The sequence below is a fragment of the Gobius niger genome, assembly GCF_951799975.1.
Source record: "Gobius niger genome assembly, chromosome: 20".
NCBI lineage: Eukaryota > Metazoa > Chordata > Actinopteri > Gobiiformes > Gobiidae > Gobius > Gobius niger.
Genome location: NC_136871.1, coordinates 9,970,617 through 9,992,025, shown reverse-complemented (window position 1 = coordinate 9,992,025; position 21,409 = coordinate 9,970,617). Strand labels below are relative to the sequence as shown.

Below are 21,409 nucleotides of genomic sequence, written 5' to 3'. Positions count from 1 at the left end.
GTGTAGAATGAGCCCAGACCTGTTCACCACAACTGCCTCTAAAATCCTGCACTGTCACTCAAAAAGGTGTTAAAGGTATACAGGAGGATTTTCCCGAATTTTAGGAAAGAACCGCCCTCTCCACATTTAAAAAAAAAAAAATGCGCATGCGCAACGCTCTACCTGCCTCCGAGGAGGAAGAATCTCCCAAAAACACTCTTGCCCCTCTGCCATTTTCAAACGACTCGGTGCGTTCTAGGGCAGCAATGAATGGCTAGCAGCGTAACTCACATAGGCTTGAAAGTGCGCATGCGCAGAAATTAACAAGGGGCGAGCACGCACGACGGCCTTACGTAGGCATATCACCAGAGTGATTGACAATTAGGAGGACCAATCGTCTTGATGATCCACCCGGAAATAGAACATCCTCCGCTATACCTTTAATTCAGGTCCGAAGGGCCGTCATGCACGGGCTTAATATAGAAGGTGCAGCTACATGCATGACCTGAGGTGGCAGTAGTGAGTATAAAATGGCTCACTTGCATCTAGCCCCTTTAACCATTTTGCATTTAAAAGAACTTATATTTGAGCAGCATCAGCTTCGGGGTTGTATAAGCTACGCAGCGGCGGAGTGATCTGCTAGAAAATAGTCCCTCAAAATGCGTTAATTCAAGTGATGCAAGGTCGGTTATATTCCAAAAATTATTCTATCGACACAAACATAAATAATGTTAGTCTGATGTTATAAGTGATTTGCCTCAGGTGCACTGTGGAGCGGGTCAGACTGTTTTTAATGCAGGCTAGCTGATACCGTAGAAATGCGCTAGCCTTGCACTAGCCTAGCGCTACGAGACTCTTCAAAGATAAGAACTGCTTGAATTACAAAAAAATATCTCCAGAAATCAGCAACACTCTGGATAACTAGGAAATGAGGCCCTTTGTCAAAAATACTGAAATATCCCTTTAAGATGTATTTTCTATATCCAGAAATGGCTTGTGACAGTAAATTGTCTGCTCACAAATTCGACAATTACTGTTTTTATTTCAGTCTGTCAGTCTTATATCACCACTGGAGCATTCTTCAGAAGCACTCACAATAATATACTGCCTGGAGAGATGATGCATTGTAAATATATTCATAACTCAAGAACACTGCTGGTGTGATGCTTTACATTTCCATGGCCCTCTTCATCCCTGACCGCGAGGCCATAATTAAGTCCATTTTGAGCAGATGTAGACGGTGAACATAAAAATCCCAGGTCTGTGCACTGCGATTATGCAAATGGATGCACACCCTCGAGAGAAACTTGTTTAGAATGAGCCGTAGTTGTTCATCAATCTGAAAATGTGAAGATATTTGCTTAGGAAAGGCAAGAGAAACGTGATCTGCTTTGGAGGGAAATATATGAGTAAATGGAAATGGGGGAAGGCCGTCACTGCTGGCTGGAGATTAGTGCGGCGTCGCCAGAGAAATCTATCAGTGATTTGTATGTGGAGGTGCAGTGCGTTTCAGATCTAAGGCCCAGGACGCATTTCCTGGTGTTTGAAGTCGTATCGCCCTCGACAAATGCGAGTTTCGTTCTCACAGCACCAGCAGGTGGTGGATAGGATGGCCTCTCCCTGCAGACTCTTCAACACTGGTTTTCTGCCTGACAATCTGCTCCGCTGCAGCTCATTTAGCGCTTCATACCCGGTCCACTCTGTGAAACATGTATGTGAAAACCTTATAAGCATGTTGAATGTTATCGTTTACTGTTGGTGATCCCGCACATGCGCACTAGGCTGAGGGAAAAAAGGCTCGCCTCCACAGTCAGCAAAGCCCACTCAAAACCTCGCCAATATCTCAAACACCATTTTAAGACATCCACCGGCAATACAGTCGCTTGACAGACCACCTAATAAATGTGAACTGAAAGAGTAAACTCATTTGGAGCATCTTTGTGCTGAGGATCACGAGCTACTGCACTAATCGGACAGCTGCAAGCGAAAAGCCCATTTCATCTGTGCCATATACTACAGACACAACATCATAAAAGAAACAACCTCTGTGCACATAACATTATTAAGTTATTCTTAATACTAGATGGTCATTTTGTACTCACTACTGCCACCTCAGGCTCCATGAAGCAAAGGAACAAGATTAAATATGATTATAATGAATATTATAAATACAAAGTCGACTAATTTTAGTCGACTAAAGGTGCATGTAAATTTAGACTAAAATTGAACTACATTTTCGTGAAAAGACTAAGACTAAAACTAAATTAAAATATGTTGATGTTGATATGAACACTGATGAGAACATCTACTGTGAGGCTCTAGCCGACACATGTAAGCACTTGATGGTAGTAACTTTTTTGTGTCTGTGGAGTATGTATTTATTTTCGTACCTCTATTAACGTAAAGTAAAGACGCTCTCCTCCTAATCGCTTTCTTCACGTTAAATCTGATCTTAAATCTATGAGACTTTACGCTCCTCTCCTTCCGTCGTTTGTTTGTGTTGCCTACAGGGCCGTGTGTGTTCACTACATTGATTTCATTATAATTACCCATTTTTAGCACAATCTTTTGTCAAAAGTTTTCAGCTTATTTATTAGAGCCCTCCAGTCGGTGCCGCGGTTCAGAATCACGTGCTCGTGACGCCGCTCGTCTTTGGGCCTTGATGAATGTGTGTGTTTGTGCTGCTGCGCTGGTGCAGACGACCCCCACTGTTTATCAAGTACGAAAAATGCTTTATGCAGCATAACTTTCTTTCCCCGAAGGCTCGCCTGTCGCTGTTGTTTTCAAGGGGACTTTCATAAAATCGTGAAGAATTATTATTGATGGCACAGGTATTGCTTTGCCCAGGCAGAGCACTGATTTGGTTGCTTCTCTCCTCTTATATTAAATTCATCTGCACCGCCAGCACAGCCAGTGGCGCAGCCGGGATTGTCATCATTTCAAAAAATAAGCAACGCCTATAGAAACCCACTGGAAAGTTGGTTGTTTACCTGTTTGTGAACTTTTGTAAGCTGCTCCAGGTTGTTCTCAAGGAAGGAGATCTTCTGTTTCTGAGTGAAATATCCCCCCCTGTCATCCAGCTGAAACTCTGAGCTCTGTCCACAAAAGATGGCAGTCAATGCAGTGCTTTTTTGTGATGCTCAATGGAGAAGATTCAGTAAAAATGGAACAGGTAAGACTTACTTTTCTAACTCTAAAGGTGAGGTCTTGGACGAACAGCTTGCGGAGGTTGTGGAGGCTATAGAGCTCACGCGCCTTCAGGATGAAAACATAACGGTTACAAGTACAAAAACATGATGATGCTTTAAAACAACTAATATCCTAAAATCATAAAGCAAGGATTGATCTCTAAGTTCCAACTAATTTTTTTTCCAATTTCCAGTTGCCTGAAACGCAGCATTAGCTTCTCCCTAACAATTCTTTGGAAACCTTGAAATCAGATTCCGAACTCTTCACATCTTACAAATGCTTAATAGCGTGTAGTGAGGATGAGCAGCAGTAATGACTTACAACTGTCTCCTCCAGCCCTTTGAGGTCCTGCTTTGACTGCTCGTGCCGCTCATTGAGGAACCTGCAGACAGACGGACAGGCATCCAGTACATGCAGATTTATACCACGTTCATGAATAAGGAACATATGCAACATGGGCGGCCTAGGAATGAGCTGAAGCCATCTGCCATCTGATGCAAAGTGCTGCAAAGGTCAGTGCTGTGGACTATTACCAACCAGCTGTCTCCCTATAGTAAACTATATGGAAGAGGAGCAGAGGGAGGCGACAGCTAACAACATAAAAGGAGGTCATAAGGGTAAGGTGTGGCCTTTTATGGACACAGCCTATATCACAACATGGGAATAATGGAGAAAAGGCCACGCTGGTTAATGCACGACTGTCAAAGCAAGTATGGAAGAACAAAATAAGTGCACCAGAGGAATGCTAAGTGACAGGGAGATGTAGGATGTGTAGTGAAAGAGACAGCCCCAGGCGCACATATGGGAAGGGTTTGAAGAGTGGCCAGGGCAACGAGACACAGAGAAGCACAGACTCACGTCAGCTCCTCCAGCTGCCGGCTCTTGTGATGCTCCTGGCTCCTCAGACTTTCAAAGTCCTCATGTAGTTGATCCAACTCCAACTGCTGCTTCTGTTTACAGCTGAAGCACAAACAAAAAGCTTCACTTGCATTCACATTTTGAAGTAATAAAAGAGATCTGTCTTATATGTCCCACTAATCTGAAAAGACAAGAGCATCTGAGTAAGTAATACAGAGAGAGCACCGTGTCTTTTATACAGAGGTCAAAGCAGAATCCTGATGTGATTGAACTGTGGGTACATTAACTGTGGTCTTTCTTTTTAACTGAAGCAAATGTTATTTAGTGGCATTACATAATACGTCTGTGACTCTATCCAATACATTTCCATTTATTAAAAGTTTATACAAACCTCATCATTGAACTGATAAATGAAGGGGAATAATTGTAAGTATGAAAAAAGATGATATCTTTCAATGTGTCATTGAGCTTTTTATTCTTTCCAGTTTTAATGAATGCTGCTTAGGGCTTTGTGAGAACGTTATTGAAGTTTTCAATTCAATGTGTAATTTCCATCTATTTCATCTGATAAAAATGTGGCACTGAGAGAGAGCAGTGTTTAAATTCATGCTCATTCAGAAACAAGTGCGTGGTGGCAGTTCCTAAGCTCCCAGGACACTTGGAACATCCTCAGCAGTCTCTGAGCTGTCTCCCCCACACTGTCCTCTCTGTCCTGTTTCATAAACTGCAACGACAAAACACCTGTCCAGGGGGAGCCTGAACCTCCTCCACTCAGATCATAAACCAGGCACATCCACAAACCTCACAGAGACACAAAGTGCAGACGTGACATTTGAAAGAATGGCACTGACTCTGTGAGCTGGTCGATGGTCCTCTGCTTCTCGCTGAGTTCATCTCTCAGGAGGCTGAGCTGTTTGCTGTGAGTCTCTCGGTGTGAAGCCATCTGCTGCTCCACAGCTCTCTGAGGAGTGGACACCACGAGGCCAGGACAGACACGTGTAGAGACAGAGAGGAAAGCACTGAATAATGACTGAGGATTACACTCACCTGTGAAGGCCACAGACACACGGCAAATGGACTAAATGTGTTCTTTACTGTGACTACTGAGCTAACAGACCTTGACATAAAATAAAAACAATTATGTTTTAAATGTTCATCCTGCAAACTGCTTTGTGGCGTTTTAGTAATGAAAGAGAGAGCCCTTGGGACCCCTCACTCCAGTCCCATATTGGTGATTTGATTACATGCCTCTTTTTACCCGGCAGTAGAATAACAGCTGGAAACAGCACATTACATAATTGTGAGTCTCCTGAGGTGGCTTGGTCTGTGTTTATGCGTAGATCAAAGAGCTGTGTTCTTTTAAGTCATGCTCTGCATACTTAGAGCAGCAAACAAATCTACATATTCGCAAATAATATGTAGCATCGTAGTTGTGCAGGTTGTGAATAGGCTAAAATGGTTGTTTTAGCCTTTACATTATACAATACAATATAATATCTGTAGTTGCAGTAGCACCATAATCTTCCAAAATGCACTTTTATTTTATTTCAAATGGGCAACAGTTCAGCAGCAGGCGTAACCCGACTATTGCAGAGGACAGACTTTGACACACAGTGTTGCCAAAGAGGAAAATATGGCCGTTGCGTTTTAATCTGACATTTTCTTCAAGCGGTTTTATTGTAGGTGTTTGAGTCGTGTTGCGTTACCAAGCAACATGCACAAACTTCTGAAAGTTGAAACTTCTTGACTGTGCTGAAATACCAGTACTATTATAACCTTAGGCCCATCTATAGCCAGCCATACATGGAGTGTCTATTGGTTTCTCTTTTTCCTCCACTTTCTTTTTCTTTTTCTTGCTGAAAAGGAGAGTCTACAGCAGTGGTCTCCAGCTGTTTCCCCCCATGAGCTGCTTTTAGTTTTCTACTTTTGAAATACATGAGAAACTATGGGAATCAGGTGCACTACACTCTGGAGTCTGGACAGTTTGTACCAAAAATTATATCCAAACATTTCAATACAAAAGGAAACGCATCTAAAAGAACATTTATCAAACTAATGTAGAAATGCAGAGATGTAGTCACTGGTCTGAGATCCCAAAGCCTGAGGGGAATTATCCATCTGCTGCTTCACCGTCGACTGTTTGACATTTGTTTCATCTTGTCTCAATTTCCAAACTGTTCCTCTATCAAACCAGCATAAGCCCTGTCAGTGACTGTAGTTGTAACACTGGGCTTGACTGATTGAACTGAAAATAGAAATGCACACAAGTCTAAGATTAAGTCTTAGTCATGAGTCCCATAGTCTACAATGTGATTCATATTAACAATGTGTTGTATTGAAATGTTGGTACAATAAAACTCCAGACTGGGACGCTCGACTGAAAGACCGAAGAACTTGTTTGTCGAGCCATCAGGCTGTATATAGTATAGTATAGTATAGTATAGTATAGTATAGTATAGTATAGTATAGTATAGTATAGCATAGCATAGCATAGCATAGCACAGCACAGCACAACGCAGCACAGTAGATAGATAGATAGATAGATAGAGAGATAGATAGATAGATAGACATAGATAGATAGATAGATAGATAGATAGATAGATAGATAGATAGATAGATAGATAGATAGATAGATAGACATAGATAGACATAGATAGATAGATAGATAGATAGATAGATAGATAGATAGATAGATAGATAGATAGATAGACATAGATAGACATAGATAGACATAGATAGACATAGATAGATAGACATAGATAGATAGACATAGATAGATAGATAGACAGACAGACAGACAGACAGACAGACAGAGAGACAGACAGACAGACAGACAGACAGACAGACATAGATAGATAGATAGATAGATAGATAGATAGATAGATAGATAGATAGATAGATAGATAGATAGATAGATAGATAGATAGATAGATAGATAGATAGATAGATAGATAGATAGATGGTCATTTTTATACTCACTATTGCCATCTCAGGTATTACATGTAACTGCAGCTTCTATATTAAGCTCGTGCATAAAAAAATTAAACACCGTATAGTTCCTTTAAGAGTCCCTTTTGCGATCCAATCCAATGTTCTGTATTCTGTCCCAGCCCTAATATTTAATTAGTCCAGCTAAGGTTGCTTTTTTAAAATCCTTTTTAGCCCCGGATGATGATTTAAGAACCACTGCTGTTGGCCTATCTATCTATCTATCTATCTATCTATCTATCTATCTATCTATCTATCTATCTATCTATCTATCTATCTATCTATCTATCTATCTATCTATAGCTATATAAGTCTCAAGTCTTTAACAACAATGACTTAAGTGTCCGAGTCTGAAGTGCCCGTCTCTGCCATGGACAACCCGAACCGTGTGTAAAGAAGGTCCATGAGCGCCTTAAGCTCCACCTACACACTCTCACACAGGACTGTCTCCGCGTGATAAAAAAAAGTCGTTAAGCGTTGATGCCCCTGCCGTAGCCATGGTTACCTTTATCCTGGCCGATTTCTGGACCGTTGTGTGACTCTCCCGCATGGCCACTCGTGACACGCTCTCTGCAAACATCCAAGCAGACATGTTCGGGACAGGAGATAAAGGCGAGCACGATGGTGAGCGAAACCGGGTGTGGGAACGGGCGCACAGCAGAGCAGAGCAGACAGAGAGAGATGGAGATTACAGGGGTGACAGTGACCTGACTTTGAAAGCAGCACAGCCCGTCGAGTTGTTCTGACAGACGGGGGAAGCGCGGGACGAGTCAGGCCTGAGGTGTAATGATATGTCATGTTCCAGAGACGAGATCCCAGGCACAGATCAGGACAATAACGATGGGATTACCCAGCGCTTTCTGAGACAACATACTCAGCTTAGTATTTATTTACTCCAGAGAGGACACAAGGACCAGGCGGCACCGTGAATAAAGAGTGAATTCATTTACAAGCCAGTTATTTAAAGCACTTCATTGGAACTCCCTGAAAGAGTGACTCGCAAGTTTCATTTGACCTGATTTGTGTCAGTATCGTGGGACTTTCTGAGATTAGCTGTAACTTTAATAGCAAGAAGACCTCTAAAACATGACAAATATACATCTGAGCTAGAGCTGTGTAACAAGGTTTTCCCTTGTTTTCCTTTCCTTGACTGAATGGCCTCTGGTGTGGACAGAAGGCTCCAAAGATCACACTGTCAAGTAAGAACACAGCAGTCACAGCTGACAAGAAGTGACACAGATGTCTTCCTTGTCTTACAGTCTTCAAGATCAGTCTCAGTCTAGATGTCTCAAAGCATGAATTTAAGATCTTTTTCATTGGCAGAAGAATTAGGGATAATTGTTGCTTATTGCCCCAGTTTGCTTATTACTAAAATCCAGTCTTGCACATTTTCATTCAGCATTCTGTGACACTATAGAGCCTCTAATGACTCACCATAGTGTCATTTTCTCCCCCATCGTCACATTACTCAAATCTAAAAGCTTCTTGAAAAAAGCGTAAAAGTAACGATGAAAACAAGGATGAAATTGAAAAAAAAAGAGCAACAAAAACGTACCGGAAAACTCGACAAAAAGCAATGAAAATGCAACAAAATGCAACAAAAAACATCAAAAAAAGAGACGAAAACATGACAAAAATCAGTCAGTTTTGTAGGTCTTAGCTTTCAAATGAGGTGTTACTCTCCGGGCTGTAAACTCCAGTCAAAAAGCTTTTAGATTTGTGTTAAACTGAATGCGCAAAGAGGTACGAGGTTGAACAATATCACGATCAGAGTCACCAGTGCCCTATTGGTCAGAGAGAAACACTGCATCACTGGTCCATGTTCAGGCTGTTAACATTGTACATGCTTGTTGTTGGCTTGTGTGCATGAACAGTATGTGACATCCTGAACATTAACCTTGCTGCTGGGACTTCGTTACTCTATGTTCAGAGGGCGACAGCAGTGATTTATTAAAATGCTATTCATGACGGTACCTTGAGCTTGGAGTTTGGCCAGTTCCTCTCTCAGAGAGTCATAGCTGTCCTCCAGCTGTCTCTTCTTCTGCTCCGCGCTCTGCATGCACTCAGTCAAAGAGCGGATCTTCGCCTCATGCTGGAAGCCACAACACAGCAATGAGAATGCACAGAGGATACAGATGAGCCATGGGCCTGCTGCTAACACTCTTTAACAGATGGAGGAGTCTATAGCATCAAGGAACTATGAAATTCATTTAGTTGCATCTAAAGTCACCGCGGGGATCTGAGGTTTCTGCAGTTGGTCTGGTCTAACCGGAATAATCTACAGAATGACCGGGTTATTTCATCAATAGATTTTCCCCTTGCTTGACGATAGTTGTATTCCAAGTAGGGCTGCAACTAACGATTATTTTGGTAATCGATTAATCTACCAATTATTTTTACGATTAATCGATTAATCGCTTGGCTGTGAATGGTGTATGAAAATTGTATTTTTTCATTTATTTTTAAGCACATAAAGCTAAAGTGGCATCTCTTGAGGACATGTTGATTGAGTAAACTTAAACTGTGTTGTAAAGTGTTTTTGTAGTGCCAGTTCTGCTTTGTTAATTGGATGAGACACAGACAGAAATCTATGAAATGTTCAATGTACAAAACTCTTCAGACCCTAACTTGAAAAACAAAGTAGGTTTCCATCAAAAATCAAAAATGTTCATGACATTTTTGCTCTTTTTAAGTCTGTGTTTACTAGAAAACGATTTATCGATTACTAAAATAGTTGACAACTATTTCAATAATCGATTAGTTGTCGATTAATCGATTAGTTGTTTCAGCCCTAATTCCAAGATTCATCTGGCTCACATTGTGAAAGAGGGAGCATCATTCACACATGGATTAGCCTTCGTGTAGTGAATAGCCCTGTCACGATAATTACCATATCGACTCATCGTTCAATAAATGAGAGGTAAACAATACCATTTTGGGCTCAGTATTTATCGTCAGTATGGTCATTTGCGTTTTCCCACCATTTCTCTAATATAGTACACTGGGCCCGATCTTCCTAATAGAAAAAAGGAGTCGGCTGAGTCGCAGCGTGCCACAAACAGCGTTGACTGCAACAAGCTCTTTGCTGCTTCCTCTTGGCTCTCCTCTTCTTTACATTAACATCGCGCGCAGCCTCACAGGACAAACTACAAACTATTGTGAGCTAAATCGTATGAAAGAGCACGGGGCAAACTCCACACTGCAGAAACGTGATCAAAACACTGGCATTGTGCGCATTTTAAAGGAAAATTTCACGATTTTTCAGATAGGGCCTCATTTCCCAGTTATCCAGAGTGTTGTTGATTTCTGGAGATTTTTTTTCCTTATATTCCAAGAGTTTAGTGGTGCTAGGCTAGTGCTAGGCTAGCGCATGTCTATGGTAACTAGTAGCCTGCATTAAAAACAGTGACCCACAGTGCACCTGAGGCACTTACAACACCACTATCCATATACATTTCTGTGTTGACTGAATAATGTTTGAAATAAAAACGTTTTGCATTTAAAAGAACTTATTTGAGCAGCATCAGCTTCCTGGTTGTAAGCTATGCATCGGCGGAGTGATCTGCTCGGTTACCGGATCTACAGTAGTTCGTTTACCTGCGGCCGGCAATGCTACACGTGGAATTCACAAAGCAGCTTTCTACAAATCAGATACGGCAACATTTGGAGGACGACCCCATGATTTTGAAGGTTTTTAATGCAGGCTACTAGTTACCATAGACATGCACTAGCCTAGCACTAGCCAAGCACCACTAAACTCTTCAAATATAAGGACTGCATGAATTAAAATATATATATATCGCCAGAAATCAACAACACTCTGGATAACTAGGAAATGAGGCCCTATGTCAAAAATCCTGAAACATCCCTTTAAGCTTTAGAGTTAGTTTCTGAGGCATTACACGTCCCTCAATATTGAACTTTAGATTTTGTTATTGTGACAGGCCTATCCAGAATATTTGGAACATGCTGGAAAAGGCTTCGCACAGCTCGCCAACTCTTTACCATCATCATTACACAAAACTTTTGTCAGATAGGCTACATTATTTGTACAGATCACCAGACTATTCGATGTTTCACAATGGCCGCCTAATGATCAGAGAGCGCCCTCGTTATATGTAAATGGCTAATTATTCTATTTTATCATAGTCATCGTCTCCCAAACTGCACTCTCTAAAACTTGTATTCATGCACTTCAATGCGCCGGATAATTACGAACATAATTACAGCTAGTGCTACCCGTGCAATTATAATCTGCATCTGTACGGTTTCCTATTGTACCTGAGAAACGAGGAGCTGACACGAGGACAGCTCTTTGCCCGTCTCCTCCATCTTGCGTTGGCACTCCATCTGAAGGTTGTCCAGGTAACGGCAGCGCTTCACCATAGACTTGACCTCCGACTTGATCTTGCTGATGTAGAGGCGCGCCACCGTGAACTCCTCTTCGATGGCGCCGGTGATCTCCGCCGGCTGCGCGCAAATACATTTGAAAAGTAAAGTTTGCTTATAGCAGGCGCGGGGGTGATTTAAAGACAGCTTATAGGGGAGGGCTGTGTTTTATATTCATAGCTGTTCAGGTAATGGGGCCGTTTAGCAGATGCTTTGAAATAAAAAAAGAAGTGGAGGAGGGAGAGGACTTCATACTCTGTCTATATTTGACAAGGAGGATGTGGTTTGAGTACTAACTGGGCTTTGAGCTGACTTTTGCGAGAGTTTAGAGAATCCTTCGCATCAGGGGTTCTCAACTGGTGCGTCGGGACCCAGAAGTGGGCCACAGGGGCATTTTCAGTGAGTCCTGCGGGGAGCCGAAAACAAAATTGATTGTTTAAATTTGATAGCTTTATCGCGCGCCTAAGATTTATGCTTGAATCAACAGAACTCTGAGAGGAAATACTATTCTGTGTCCCGGGCTGGGACCTCATTTTGGCCAGGGGTTTATGATTTAGACCGGCCCACATGCCCGCTTGCCTGGCTAATGCCATGCTGCTGTGTGCGCTCGAATCATTTCGAACTGCACAGCAGCCTGGGGACCATGGCCGAATTTTTCGCATTGAATTGGGAACCAATCACAGAACGAGGAGGGACGGCAAGACGATGACGTACTATTTGCTATACAGAAGCTTGTAGTTTATTTATGGACAAAAAAAAAAGTTTATTTATGGATCCAACGTGACAGCAGCAGACGCAACGCTATTTTTCGATCATCCTTTAAAGTTTACAGCGGGTACGTCATACGTCATGTCATACGATTGGCTGTATTGGCAGACACATCTGATAGACATTTGTAGCGCCCAATAAACGACTATGGACGAGCGTAAACCACACCTCTCCTACGAGAAAATGAATTGGTGCTCCCCAGACTAAATATCACTCGTGATTTTAGTCTGACGTTTAGCTTAACTCGTTGGACATTAGTTTGATAAGTCAAAGATTGTACAATCCCAGCAGATGCACAGTCTAAGCCTGTTACATCTCCACAGTCAGTGCCAAGTTATGTAGTAGATAAAAAAATTATCCACTTTTCTCCACATTCATCGCTAATGCCTTTCTTTTTTTGTTTCCATCGTTACTCACGCACACATTTCAGTCTCTGCTGGTTTGGACTGCACCAACTTGAACTAGTAACACAGAGTTAGTTCAACATCAAATGGTTGAAATAATTCTGATTTTGATACTTCAGTCATTATTCGATAGATTTACATGACAATTACGCTTGTGTTACTTAATTTATATCTGGAACAGCAGCCCAGGCTCCGTCTGCAGCCCAGTTAAAGCCTTTAGGCCTGGAATAGCATCTGTGGGAGTCTGTTATTAATGAATCATTTTTTTCTGACGGCCCAAAAGCACCAGGGCCCAGCAGAAAACGTCCCGACTCTCCCGATTACACAGCATGCCATTATGTGTTGTCATCATGAACAAAACACTATCAATTAATCAATTTATATTTATTTGTATAGCTCTTTTCATTCAGGGTTTCACAAACCTTTTTGGCTGGGACACCTAAAATTCCCCCAAACCAGGACCCCATTACATAAAGTTATTGCCTCTTATGCTGCTTCAGGGCAGAAAAAACATTTTAAAATCAAGTTCCTTTGCATTTAAACTATTTTGGATATTATGATATGTTTTACACTCAAAAATAAACTAAAAACAGTACCATTTTTCTTTTGATTTCATCTTAAAAAATCTGGGGACCCCCACCTAAGGCCTTGTGACCCCCACTTTGGGAACCACTGTATTAAAACTCAGGGATAAACATGGAATAGGTGTTAAGATTAAAAGTGAAATAAAGTAAAATGACATCAACATGAATCCTGTATGTTAATCACATGCACAGTCATACTAAAATATGTATCTTCAGCAAAAACCTCTGCTTCATGCTGTACTTTTGAATCAATAGCAAATTATTAGTCTTTGGCAAAATAAAACACATCACTGTCGAGCGAATCGTTTCAATGCATCCAATTAAATATATACTGTGAGTCAAGCTGTTTCCAGCAGATCTCCACATGTGCCATAAAAAACAACTTGTTTGTGAAGACGTTTCTGAATAATTAGATGCTATGAGCAATGTATTTACATAATATGCATCTGCAGTGTGCTTAGAAAGTAGAAAGTAGTATCCGTGACACTGATCTTTAATGCTTGTGTACGCTCGCTGTTGTCCACGTGTTTTCCAGCCCAGTCCAGATGATGACTATAGGAAAACCTTTGCGATAGAGATGTGATTTATGCCACACGAATCTGCTGTTCACTCGACATTAGATGAATGTTTGTGGAGTGGATGTCCTTGCAGTGTATCATGAGTATCAAGTTTTCCTGAATGCTCTTTTGTATTGGAAGGCATGTTTATTTATAACGCGCATTCTTACACAAGGCAACTCAATGCGGCAACTTATGGCCCTATTAGCACAAATTAATAATACAAATCGAGCCTACTGTTGCACAGCGTGGGACTATCAGACCCCTGCTTATTGGAAATGTCAGAAGGATAGCGGCACACTCGTGCATGTGCTTTGGAAGTGCCCAAAAATACCATATCAGTGAAGTTTCACACCTCCCCAGCGCTATCTTAAAGGAATAGGCCACCGTTTTTACATACTGAGATATGTTGCCGTAGCTTTGACGAGTTCTTCTGTACCTGTCTGGTCTTCCCCCGTGCCTTCAATCACGTAAACACAGCACAGACAGCGTTAGCATTTAGCCTCTCCCTCTCTCCTCTATAGCTCCAAAACAGGTCAAGATAGAAGCTACCAAGCTCTTCCACGTTTTCCCTATTTAAAAATGTTTACGTGAAGTGTTCCACTACAAAGTATAATTACATTAAATTAAACAATGTGGATTTTCTAAGCGGATAAAAAGGGGAACTATATTGTAAGGCGTAATAATACCAGGAGTAGTTTGGCATCTGCACAGTAAAGTGAAGATATTACTGCGCGGACGCCAAACTACTCCTGGTCCTCCAGGTCCTAAAGAACTTGTCAAAGCTAAGGTAAGAACATATCTCAGTATTTAAAAACGGTAGCCTATTCCTTTAAAGATGCAAGTTCGCCATTTTATACTCACTACTGCCACCTCAGGTCATACGTGTAACTGCAGCTCCTATATTAAGTGCGTGTATGACGGCAATTCGGACCCGAAGTAACACCTTTTTGAGTGACAGTGCAGGATTTTAGGGGTAGTTGTGGTGAACAGGTCTGGGCTCACTGTGCGGACTCCGAAGTCCTGTGTTTACGTGACTGAGGGCACGCGTGAACTCGTCTAAGCTAAGGTAAGAACATATGTCAGTCAGTATGTAAAGACGGTGGCCTATTCCTTTAAATGTCGTGGAAAAAGGGGGAGGTGTGGATCTCCACTACCCAAGTGAACTCTCCATCCGCATTCAGAACCTCTTGAAAAATTCTGGAATATTGGTCCACAAAGTCGAAGAACAAAAATATTGGTCAGGATATACCCTTCTGTAGGAGGCTGTATATTCTTGAGGACCCTTCAACACTGAGCACTTGCCTTCCTCCCTCTCACAGTGGACAGTCATCATAATGGGGAGGTAGTTACTCGTAAGGACTGGAAGAGGCATCTGTTCCTTCTCTTACTCATTGGCAGAGCCTTTTAGCCCTAGAGAGATTATCTTACAGATCATTAAATAGAGTAGATGATTAGAACAGAAAGTGTTTCTCTTACTTCTCACTTATAAACTCGAGCTCACATAATCAGCCTGACTGTGTGAACTGACAGCAATGCTGCGATACATATCCTTTATTTGCTTATTTACTTATTAAAACAACTTTTTTCTCTCATTCTTTGTTTGATTGTGTATGTATGTTGGGATTTTCACGTTTTTGTTTGTAGTTGGGTATAGATACAGACGGCATCTCTGGAATTGCCCATATATGGTCATGTTTGAAAACAGTTAAGGGGAAAACAATCTGGAGAAAAATCTAAACTTTCTCTATTATTCAAAAAACTACTTTAACAAACGCTGAATTATGAATATAGTTTTCTAATAAATAATGATACAAAGACACGGAGAGGAGCAAAGTGATTCAACAGCCCATAAATACATAAATAACAGAGAATGCTAACTTCATGCTACATGTTAGCATCAGACTATTGCTAACGGTTAGCTAGCGCTAGCTACGACTGCCGTTTTTTCACTTTTGCTGAACAATCTGCTGTGAGAAAATATCCATATGGGCCCGTTTTACACTTGACTTTAGTTATGTGTGATAAATAAGTTCATATTCCACCAGAAAATGGCTAAAAAGAGTGAAAAAATGTTTTTCTCTAAAGATTCTATTTTCCACCTCAGCGAAGCCACACCCCCTTCTATGAAAAAATGCCGTCTGTATCTGTTGCTCTGTTGTGCTTTTACTAGTACTCTTATGTTCTCAGCTATTGTTCCGAAAATAAATATTACATTATTTTTATTATACAAATATAATCTGTTTTACAATTTTTAAGCTCATTTGTTATTATTTACATAATGCAGTGCAAGTACTGAACAAATATTGGTCAGGTACCAATATTGTAATCCAGACTCTGCTTAAGTATTTGCATTTAAAAAGTAATTAAAACAGTCCCATCCGGCCCTTCTCCCTCCTGTTCCAACATAAGGCAAAAAGCTGTACTTTGGAAGCCGTTGCACAAACACAAAACAGAGCTGCACTCACTCATTATTGACAGTGTTTCGTGGCATATTTTTCACAGTCTGTTTCTTTTGGCGCTAATTAAATTCCGCATCGCTCCACTCACCAGCTTGATGTCCCTGTTTCCCACGATGGTGCTGAACTCGCTCAAGTCCCTCATCAGCCCGTTGAGGATCTCGGCGATGCGTTTCCTCTGGTGGCCGCTCACTTCCTGGATACGGGACAGCTCTGCCTCCATGGCCACGAGGCGAGTCTGTTGACAGAAATGGGGAACAGGCAGGGATTTACTACAATAATTCATCACGGTGGATTTTTGTCATTTTAGTAATTACTGAGAACTAAACTCATGATATTTTTCAACAAATATAAGTAAACAAATTCAGTTTTTTATAAGTCAGCGCTTTATTTGTCATTGTACAAATCAACAACACAATTGCGTTCAGGTGTTGGGTTAGTCCTGAGCCACTGCGAAACCTGGCAGACTCCTCAAAAAGTGCTTCCTGGGTTTGTCCCCGTTTCAGAGCATGGTGTCCCACACTGGTCAGCTCCACTTCCTCCTTGCTCTTCCTTCTGCGCAGCTCCCTCCACTCCACAACAGTCTTTCACCATCTCCTCGGTTGTCCCTTGTTTGTTTCCTGTAGCATCTCTTGTGACGCCTCTACTGTGCTGCAGGTGTGGGGGCTCTTGGTGCTTCTTTAGTGTTTCAGAAGAAGAAACATCTGTAGCTCGTAAGCTAGCTGTTTGTTTAAGCTTAAAGCTGCTCTTAGCAATCCCGTTTTGCCGGTCCGGCACCGATGCATTATCAATAAGCTCCTCTAGATGCGCCACCATGTGCGCCACACTAGCAGACTGTAAAAGAAGACCAGCGCTGCACCTCGCACCGCCCTCAACCGTTTATTATAATAAAGGTGTGAAGGAGCAGCAGACGCAGCAACAGTTAGCGGCTAACAGTTTAGCATTATGACAGAAGTTTACAAAAAGATTGTGAACTGACAAACATCTGACCGACCTGCTCTGATGCAGCTGAAATCCTTCTGAAATGTCCGTTTCTTTATGAATCAATATCTACAGGAGCTGTCAGGTCTTTTTCCTCCTTTTTTTTCCTTACAAAGCAAAGCAGCAGAGGAAGAGAGGCTGAGGCGTTCAAGGGTTGCAGGGGAAAAAAAGCACTGCACTGTAAACTTATTTCTAAATGGAATTATTATGTTCTAAATGTCCAATAAAAGTGACAGACTTTCATGAAAGTTGCAGGAAAGCAAATAAATGTAAGTCTTAAAATATTTACTTTGAACATATCTTATTTATGTGGATGAATGAATGTTTCACACAAGATTAATGAGATTTCCGCAGCTCATTGAATGCAATCAGAAGCGTGTGGTCTAAACAGAGTGGAGGCGAGTGAGGGGCGTGGGCGACAGGGGAAAGCCAGGTGAGGGGAGGGGTAACGGTGGAGCAGAGCAGTGTTCACTACTCCACCTACTGATGAAACAAAAAGTTGGGTCCTTCATGGCTCGTATGAACTCTGTGCAGTAAAAAAAAAAAACCCACTGAACATCACAAAAACACAGCAGAGATGTACAAAAGTTTCCAGTAAAACAATGTGGAACACAGAAACTACTAATCGCAGAAAAAGGCAAAAACTCTGCTGTACCAAGAGAGAGGTAAGTTACTGCTTGTGATTGTTATGGCAACACGTTGCCATAACAATCACAATGGTCTCATAATTAATGTAGTCTATTTAATTTGCCAGCTGTTGTATTATCATTGTTTTACGACAGTAAATGGCAACATTATGAAGAAAAAGAAGAATGGAATAGAATGTTTAGATTTCTTATGCTCCATAACATATTCCAGGGATAGAACTAGAACATTTGCTTAATATATAAACTTAGTCTACTACATAAGCATGACATTTCACTGCCTGCACTGCACACAGCACAGAGGAGATGGATTTGCGGTCAGCTCATGTACGATGCATGAAAGAAAATCCTTATTGGGGAGAACTGTGGGATTCAACAAGGGAGTATTAACAGGACAGAGTCAAAGCTGCTCGATGTATGCTAACCTCTTGATCCTATTTCCTACCAAGAAACACAAGCAGGAAAACACAGCGGTGACTAAATTACAAATCAATGGAGTAGCTTGAAGCCGGGTACATGGTATTGGAACAAGCTGATAGGACAGTGGAGTGAAAAATGGGGCTTTCCGGAGCCATTCCATTTTGTGCAGCAAGCAACTCTGAGACAATGCATTGCAGCAGCAGCAGCAGGAGCAGAGTGAAGCAATCGGGATCTAGTTGATTGCAAACCTGGCCTCGCAATAACTGTGGAGGGAGAGACGATCTGTAACTCTGTATCTGATGAGTCTCCGGTCTGGAGCGAAGACGCGAGCTATTTCTGTGACGTGAATGTAAAGAGTGGTGACTTTGATATGTAGTCAGAAGAACCTGCCAAGTAACAAGGTCTGTTTCCAACACACCTTACGAAAACAAGACAATAGACTCAGGGTGGATGAACTGACTTCACCCAATGCTTGGCTACTAAACGTAATGAATATTCATGGGTTTTTACTTCATGAATTTCCTTTTATGGAAGCCTCTTTGAAGGCGTTTGATCATACGAGAGATGTATTCCCTCATATGGCAACCTCCTTTGACCCCTGGATGAATCTTAGCAGCGATCAGCAGCACCCAACACACTACAGTGCAGCAATGTTTTCATTTATATGCATTCTTGCTTAGTAAAACCCCCACAAAAAAATTCAATTTAAAGCCACACTACGTAACATTTCATCCATTAAACAGAGCCATTTATTTTATTACTGATCTTTAATTGTTGATAAATACCACATGCGTCTTTGCTGTGAGGGTTCATCTCTCCTCAGAAATGCTAGGCCGATATTTGGGTATTTTCAATATTGGCTATCAGGTTATATCAGCCGTTTTATCAGCCAATATCTCCGGAATCAAAAGTGATAGAGACTTCCCGTGTTTTACAGTGGAAATGGCTCAGACAAGGCTTTAAAATGAGCCCTTCACAAGTTCCTAGGCCTCAGGGGAGCAGAGAAACATGGCGGTGAAAATCTGCCATAATTTTTTACACCATTTTATATATTTTATCTTGTAGACTTTTGCGTATAATTTCAGAACCATAAGAGACCGATTTTAGTTTTGGAAACTATTGATTTTTGTCTTTCAAACAAGCTCCCTCTGAATTACCTAGTAAGCATGAATATACAGGGCCCCTGCTGTCACTGTTCAACACTGATACGTTCAGAAGCTTCATACCCAGGATTACAGATGACACATTTAAAAAATAAAAATAAAAAAAATATATATATATATATATATATATATATATATATATATATATATAATATAAAATAAAAATATAAAAGTAGATGCATATCGACATCGGCCAATCAAAAAATCGGCATCAGCCTCAGAAAAACCATATCGGTCAACCTCTATTAGATATATTTCTATGATTGAAACATAAAGATACATATTTATGTCTAGGCAATTTGAAAGATATAAACAAAACATCAAATTAAATTACTTAAAATATCCGTCTATATATCGGATATTGGCCATGCCAACCCCCTTCATATCGGTATCAGACCTCAATCCATATCGTTCAGGCCTTAACAAATACCACCCAGTCCCTCTCCTCAGTGACTCCTGATTTCACTCCTTTCATTCCTTCTATCTTTTAGGTCAGGGGAGATGGAAACCCGAGAGCTTGCCATTTTCTCCTAGCCTGGCTAACGCCAGATTAAAATCACAAGTGATATTTAGTCTGGGGACCACCAATTCATTTTCTCGTAGGAGAGGTGTGGTTTACGATCGTCCATAGGCGTTTATTGAGCGCTGCGAATGTCTATCATGCGTCTGCACGAGGCCACAGCCAATCGTATCATCATATCCGATGACGTATGACGTACCCGCTGTAAACTTTCGAGCTAGACTATTTAGAAAACGGCCTAAAGTTTGAACAAAAAATAGCGTTGTGTCTGCTGCTGTCATGTTTGATCTGTAAATAAACACTTATTTTTTTAAATCTGTAAATAAATTACAAGCTTCCGTATATCGAATAGCTCGTCATCATCTTGCCGTCCCTCCTCGTTCTGTGATTGGTTCCCAAATCCATGCGAAGATTTCGGCCATGGTCCCCAGGCTGTTGTGCAGTTCGAAATGATTCGAGCGCACACAGCAGTCTGGCGTTAGCCAGGCAAGTTTTCTCCTACAAAGTCCCAAAACAGCAACATAACATCATTAGCCTTCATCACCATTGTGCTTGTTTAAAAAAGTTTATTTCACATTAAACTGAGGTCGTGGTCCTGGTGAGTGAGTGGGAGCTGGGCCATCTCCTGCTCGTCTCCATGGAGATATCGACTAAAGACACCCAAAAATGAGATTTAAACAGGTTAGGTTAGGTCATCATCCATTCTTTACTTACACACTGCAAAATAGCCTGTGTCGAGCAGGTCATGAGGAGAATGTTTTGTATTTCTGGCAACAGAATAATCCAAAATGTTACGCAATGCACCTCTTAAAAATGTCACTGACATTTAAATCTATTATCACAAGTCGGGGATCGATACAATATGCAAATATGTGAAGCATATTTCCATAACTATATTCACAAGTCGATCATTTTTGAATCCTTGGCTTCCACTTTGCAATAAAGGTCATTTCAAATGTGAAATTTTGATTCAAACTATTAAACTGACTCATAAACAGTCAACTGCCACTTACTGCAACCTTTTTTCATCCCTGCACTCATTTATTAATGTCCACTTCAGATAACATCTCAAAGAATTTGCACAAAATTGGCGCGACTCGTTTAGAAGGTGATAGTGTTTAGCCAGACAAATTTAAAAAGACATACTCGAGAAGTAAGATTAATGAAGTTATTAAAAATGCAGAATGGCCTTTAAATTTGCAGACGGATGAAAGAATCAGTTGTATGTCCGTGACAGTGAGCGATCACATGGTCTCCTGCCGAACAGAGCAGCTCCAGCACAAAGCGCAGATCCAGATTCAGAGTCCAAAGACAGGCCGGGACAGTGATGAATGGACTCTCTTGCACCATTTCTTTCTGGGTCACTGCGTCTACAATTCCTCTGTAAATACGCTGATGAAAAAAGCTGTACTCTGTGAACATTAACATAAACGGAGGACAAGGGAGGTGGAGATTGGCGCTTGAAGTCCAATGGAGAAAAAGCCAATGATCGTGGAGTAAATCCCT

The 21,409-nt window shown here is 41.2% G+C and overlaps 1 protein-coding gene across 2 annotated transcripts in view; it reads right to left on the bottom strand.

Annotated features, from left to right (window-relative positions):
- kif5ab (kinesin family member 5A, b) overlaps positions 1 to 21,409 on the bottom strand; it is a 160,495-nt gene that overhangs the window by 24,092 nt on the left and 114,994 nt on the right. For both annotated transcript variants that reach the window (XM_079579228.1, XM_079579229.1), the window contains exons 15-23: positions 16,267 to 16,413; positions 11,296 to 11,484; positions 8,989 to 9,106; positions 7,520 to 7,584; positions 4,878 to 4,987; positions 4,027 to 4,128; positions 3,490 to 3,550; positions 3,163 to 3,234; positions 2,970 to 3,074 (exon numbers count right to left, since the gene is read on the bottom strand). In XM_079579228.1, the coding sequence (XP_079435354.1) occupies positions 2,970 to 3,074; positions 3,163 to 3,234; positions 3,490 to 3,550; positions 4,027 to 4,128; positions 4,878 to 4,987; positions 7,520 to 7,584; positions 8,989 to 9,106; positions 11,296 to 11,484; positions 16,267 to 16,413 (969 nt within the window). The remainder of the gene's footprint in view (positions 1 to 2,969; positions 3,075 to 3,162; positions 3,235 to 3,489; positions 3,551 to 4,026; positions 4,129 to 4,877; positions 4,988 to 7,519; positions 7,585 to 8,988; positions 9,107 to 11,295; positions 11,485 to 16,266; positions 16,414 to 21,409) is intronic.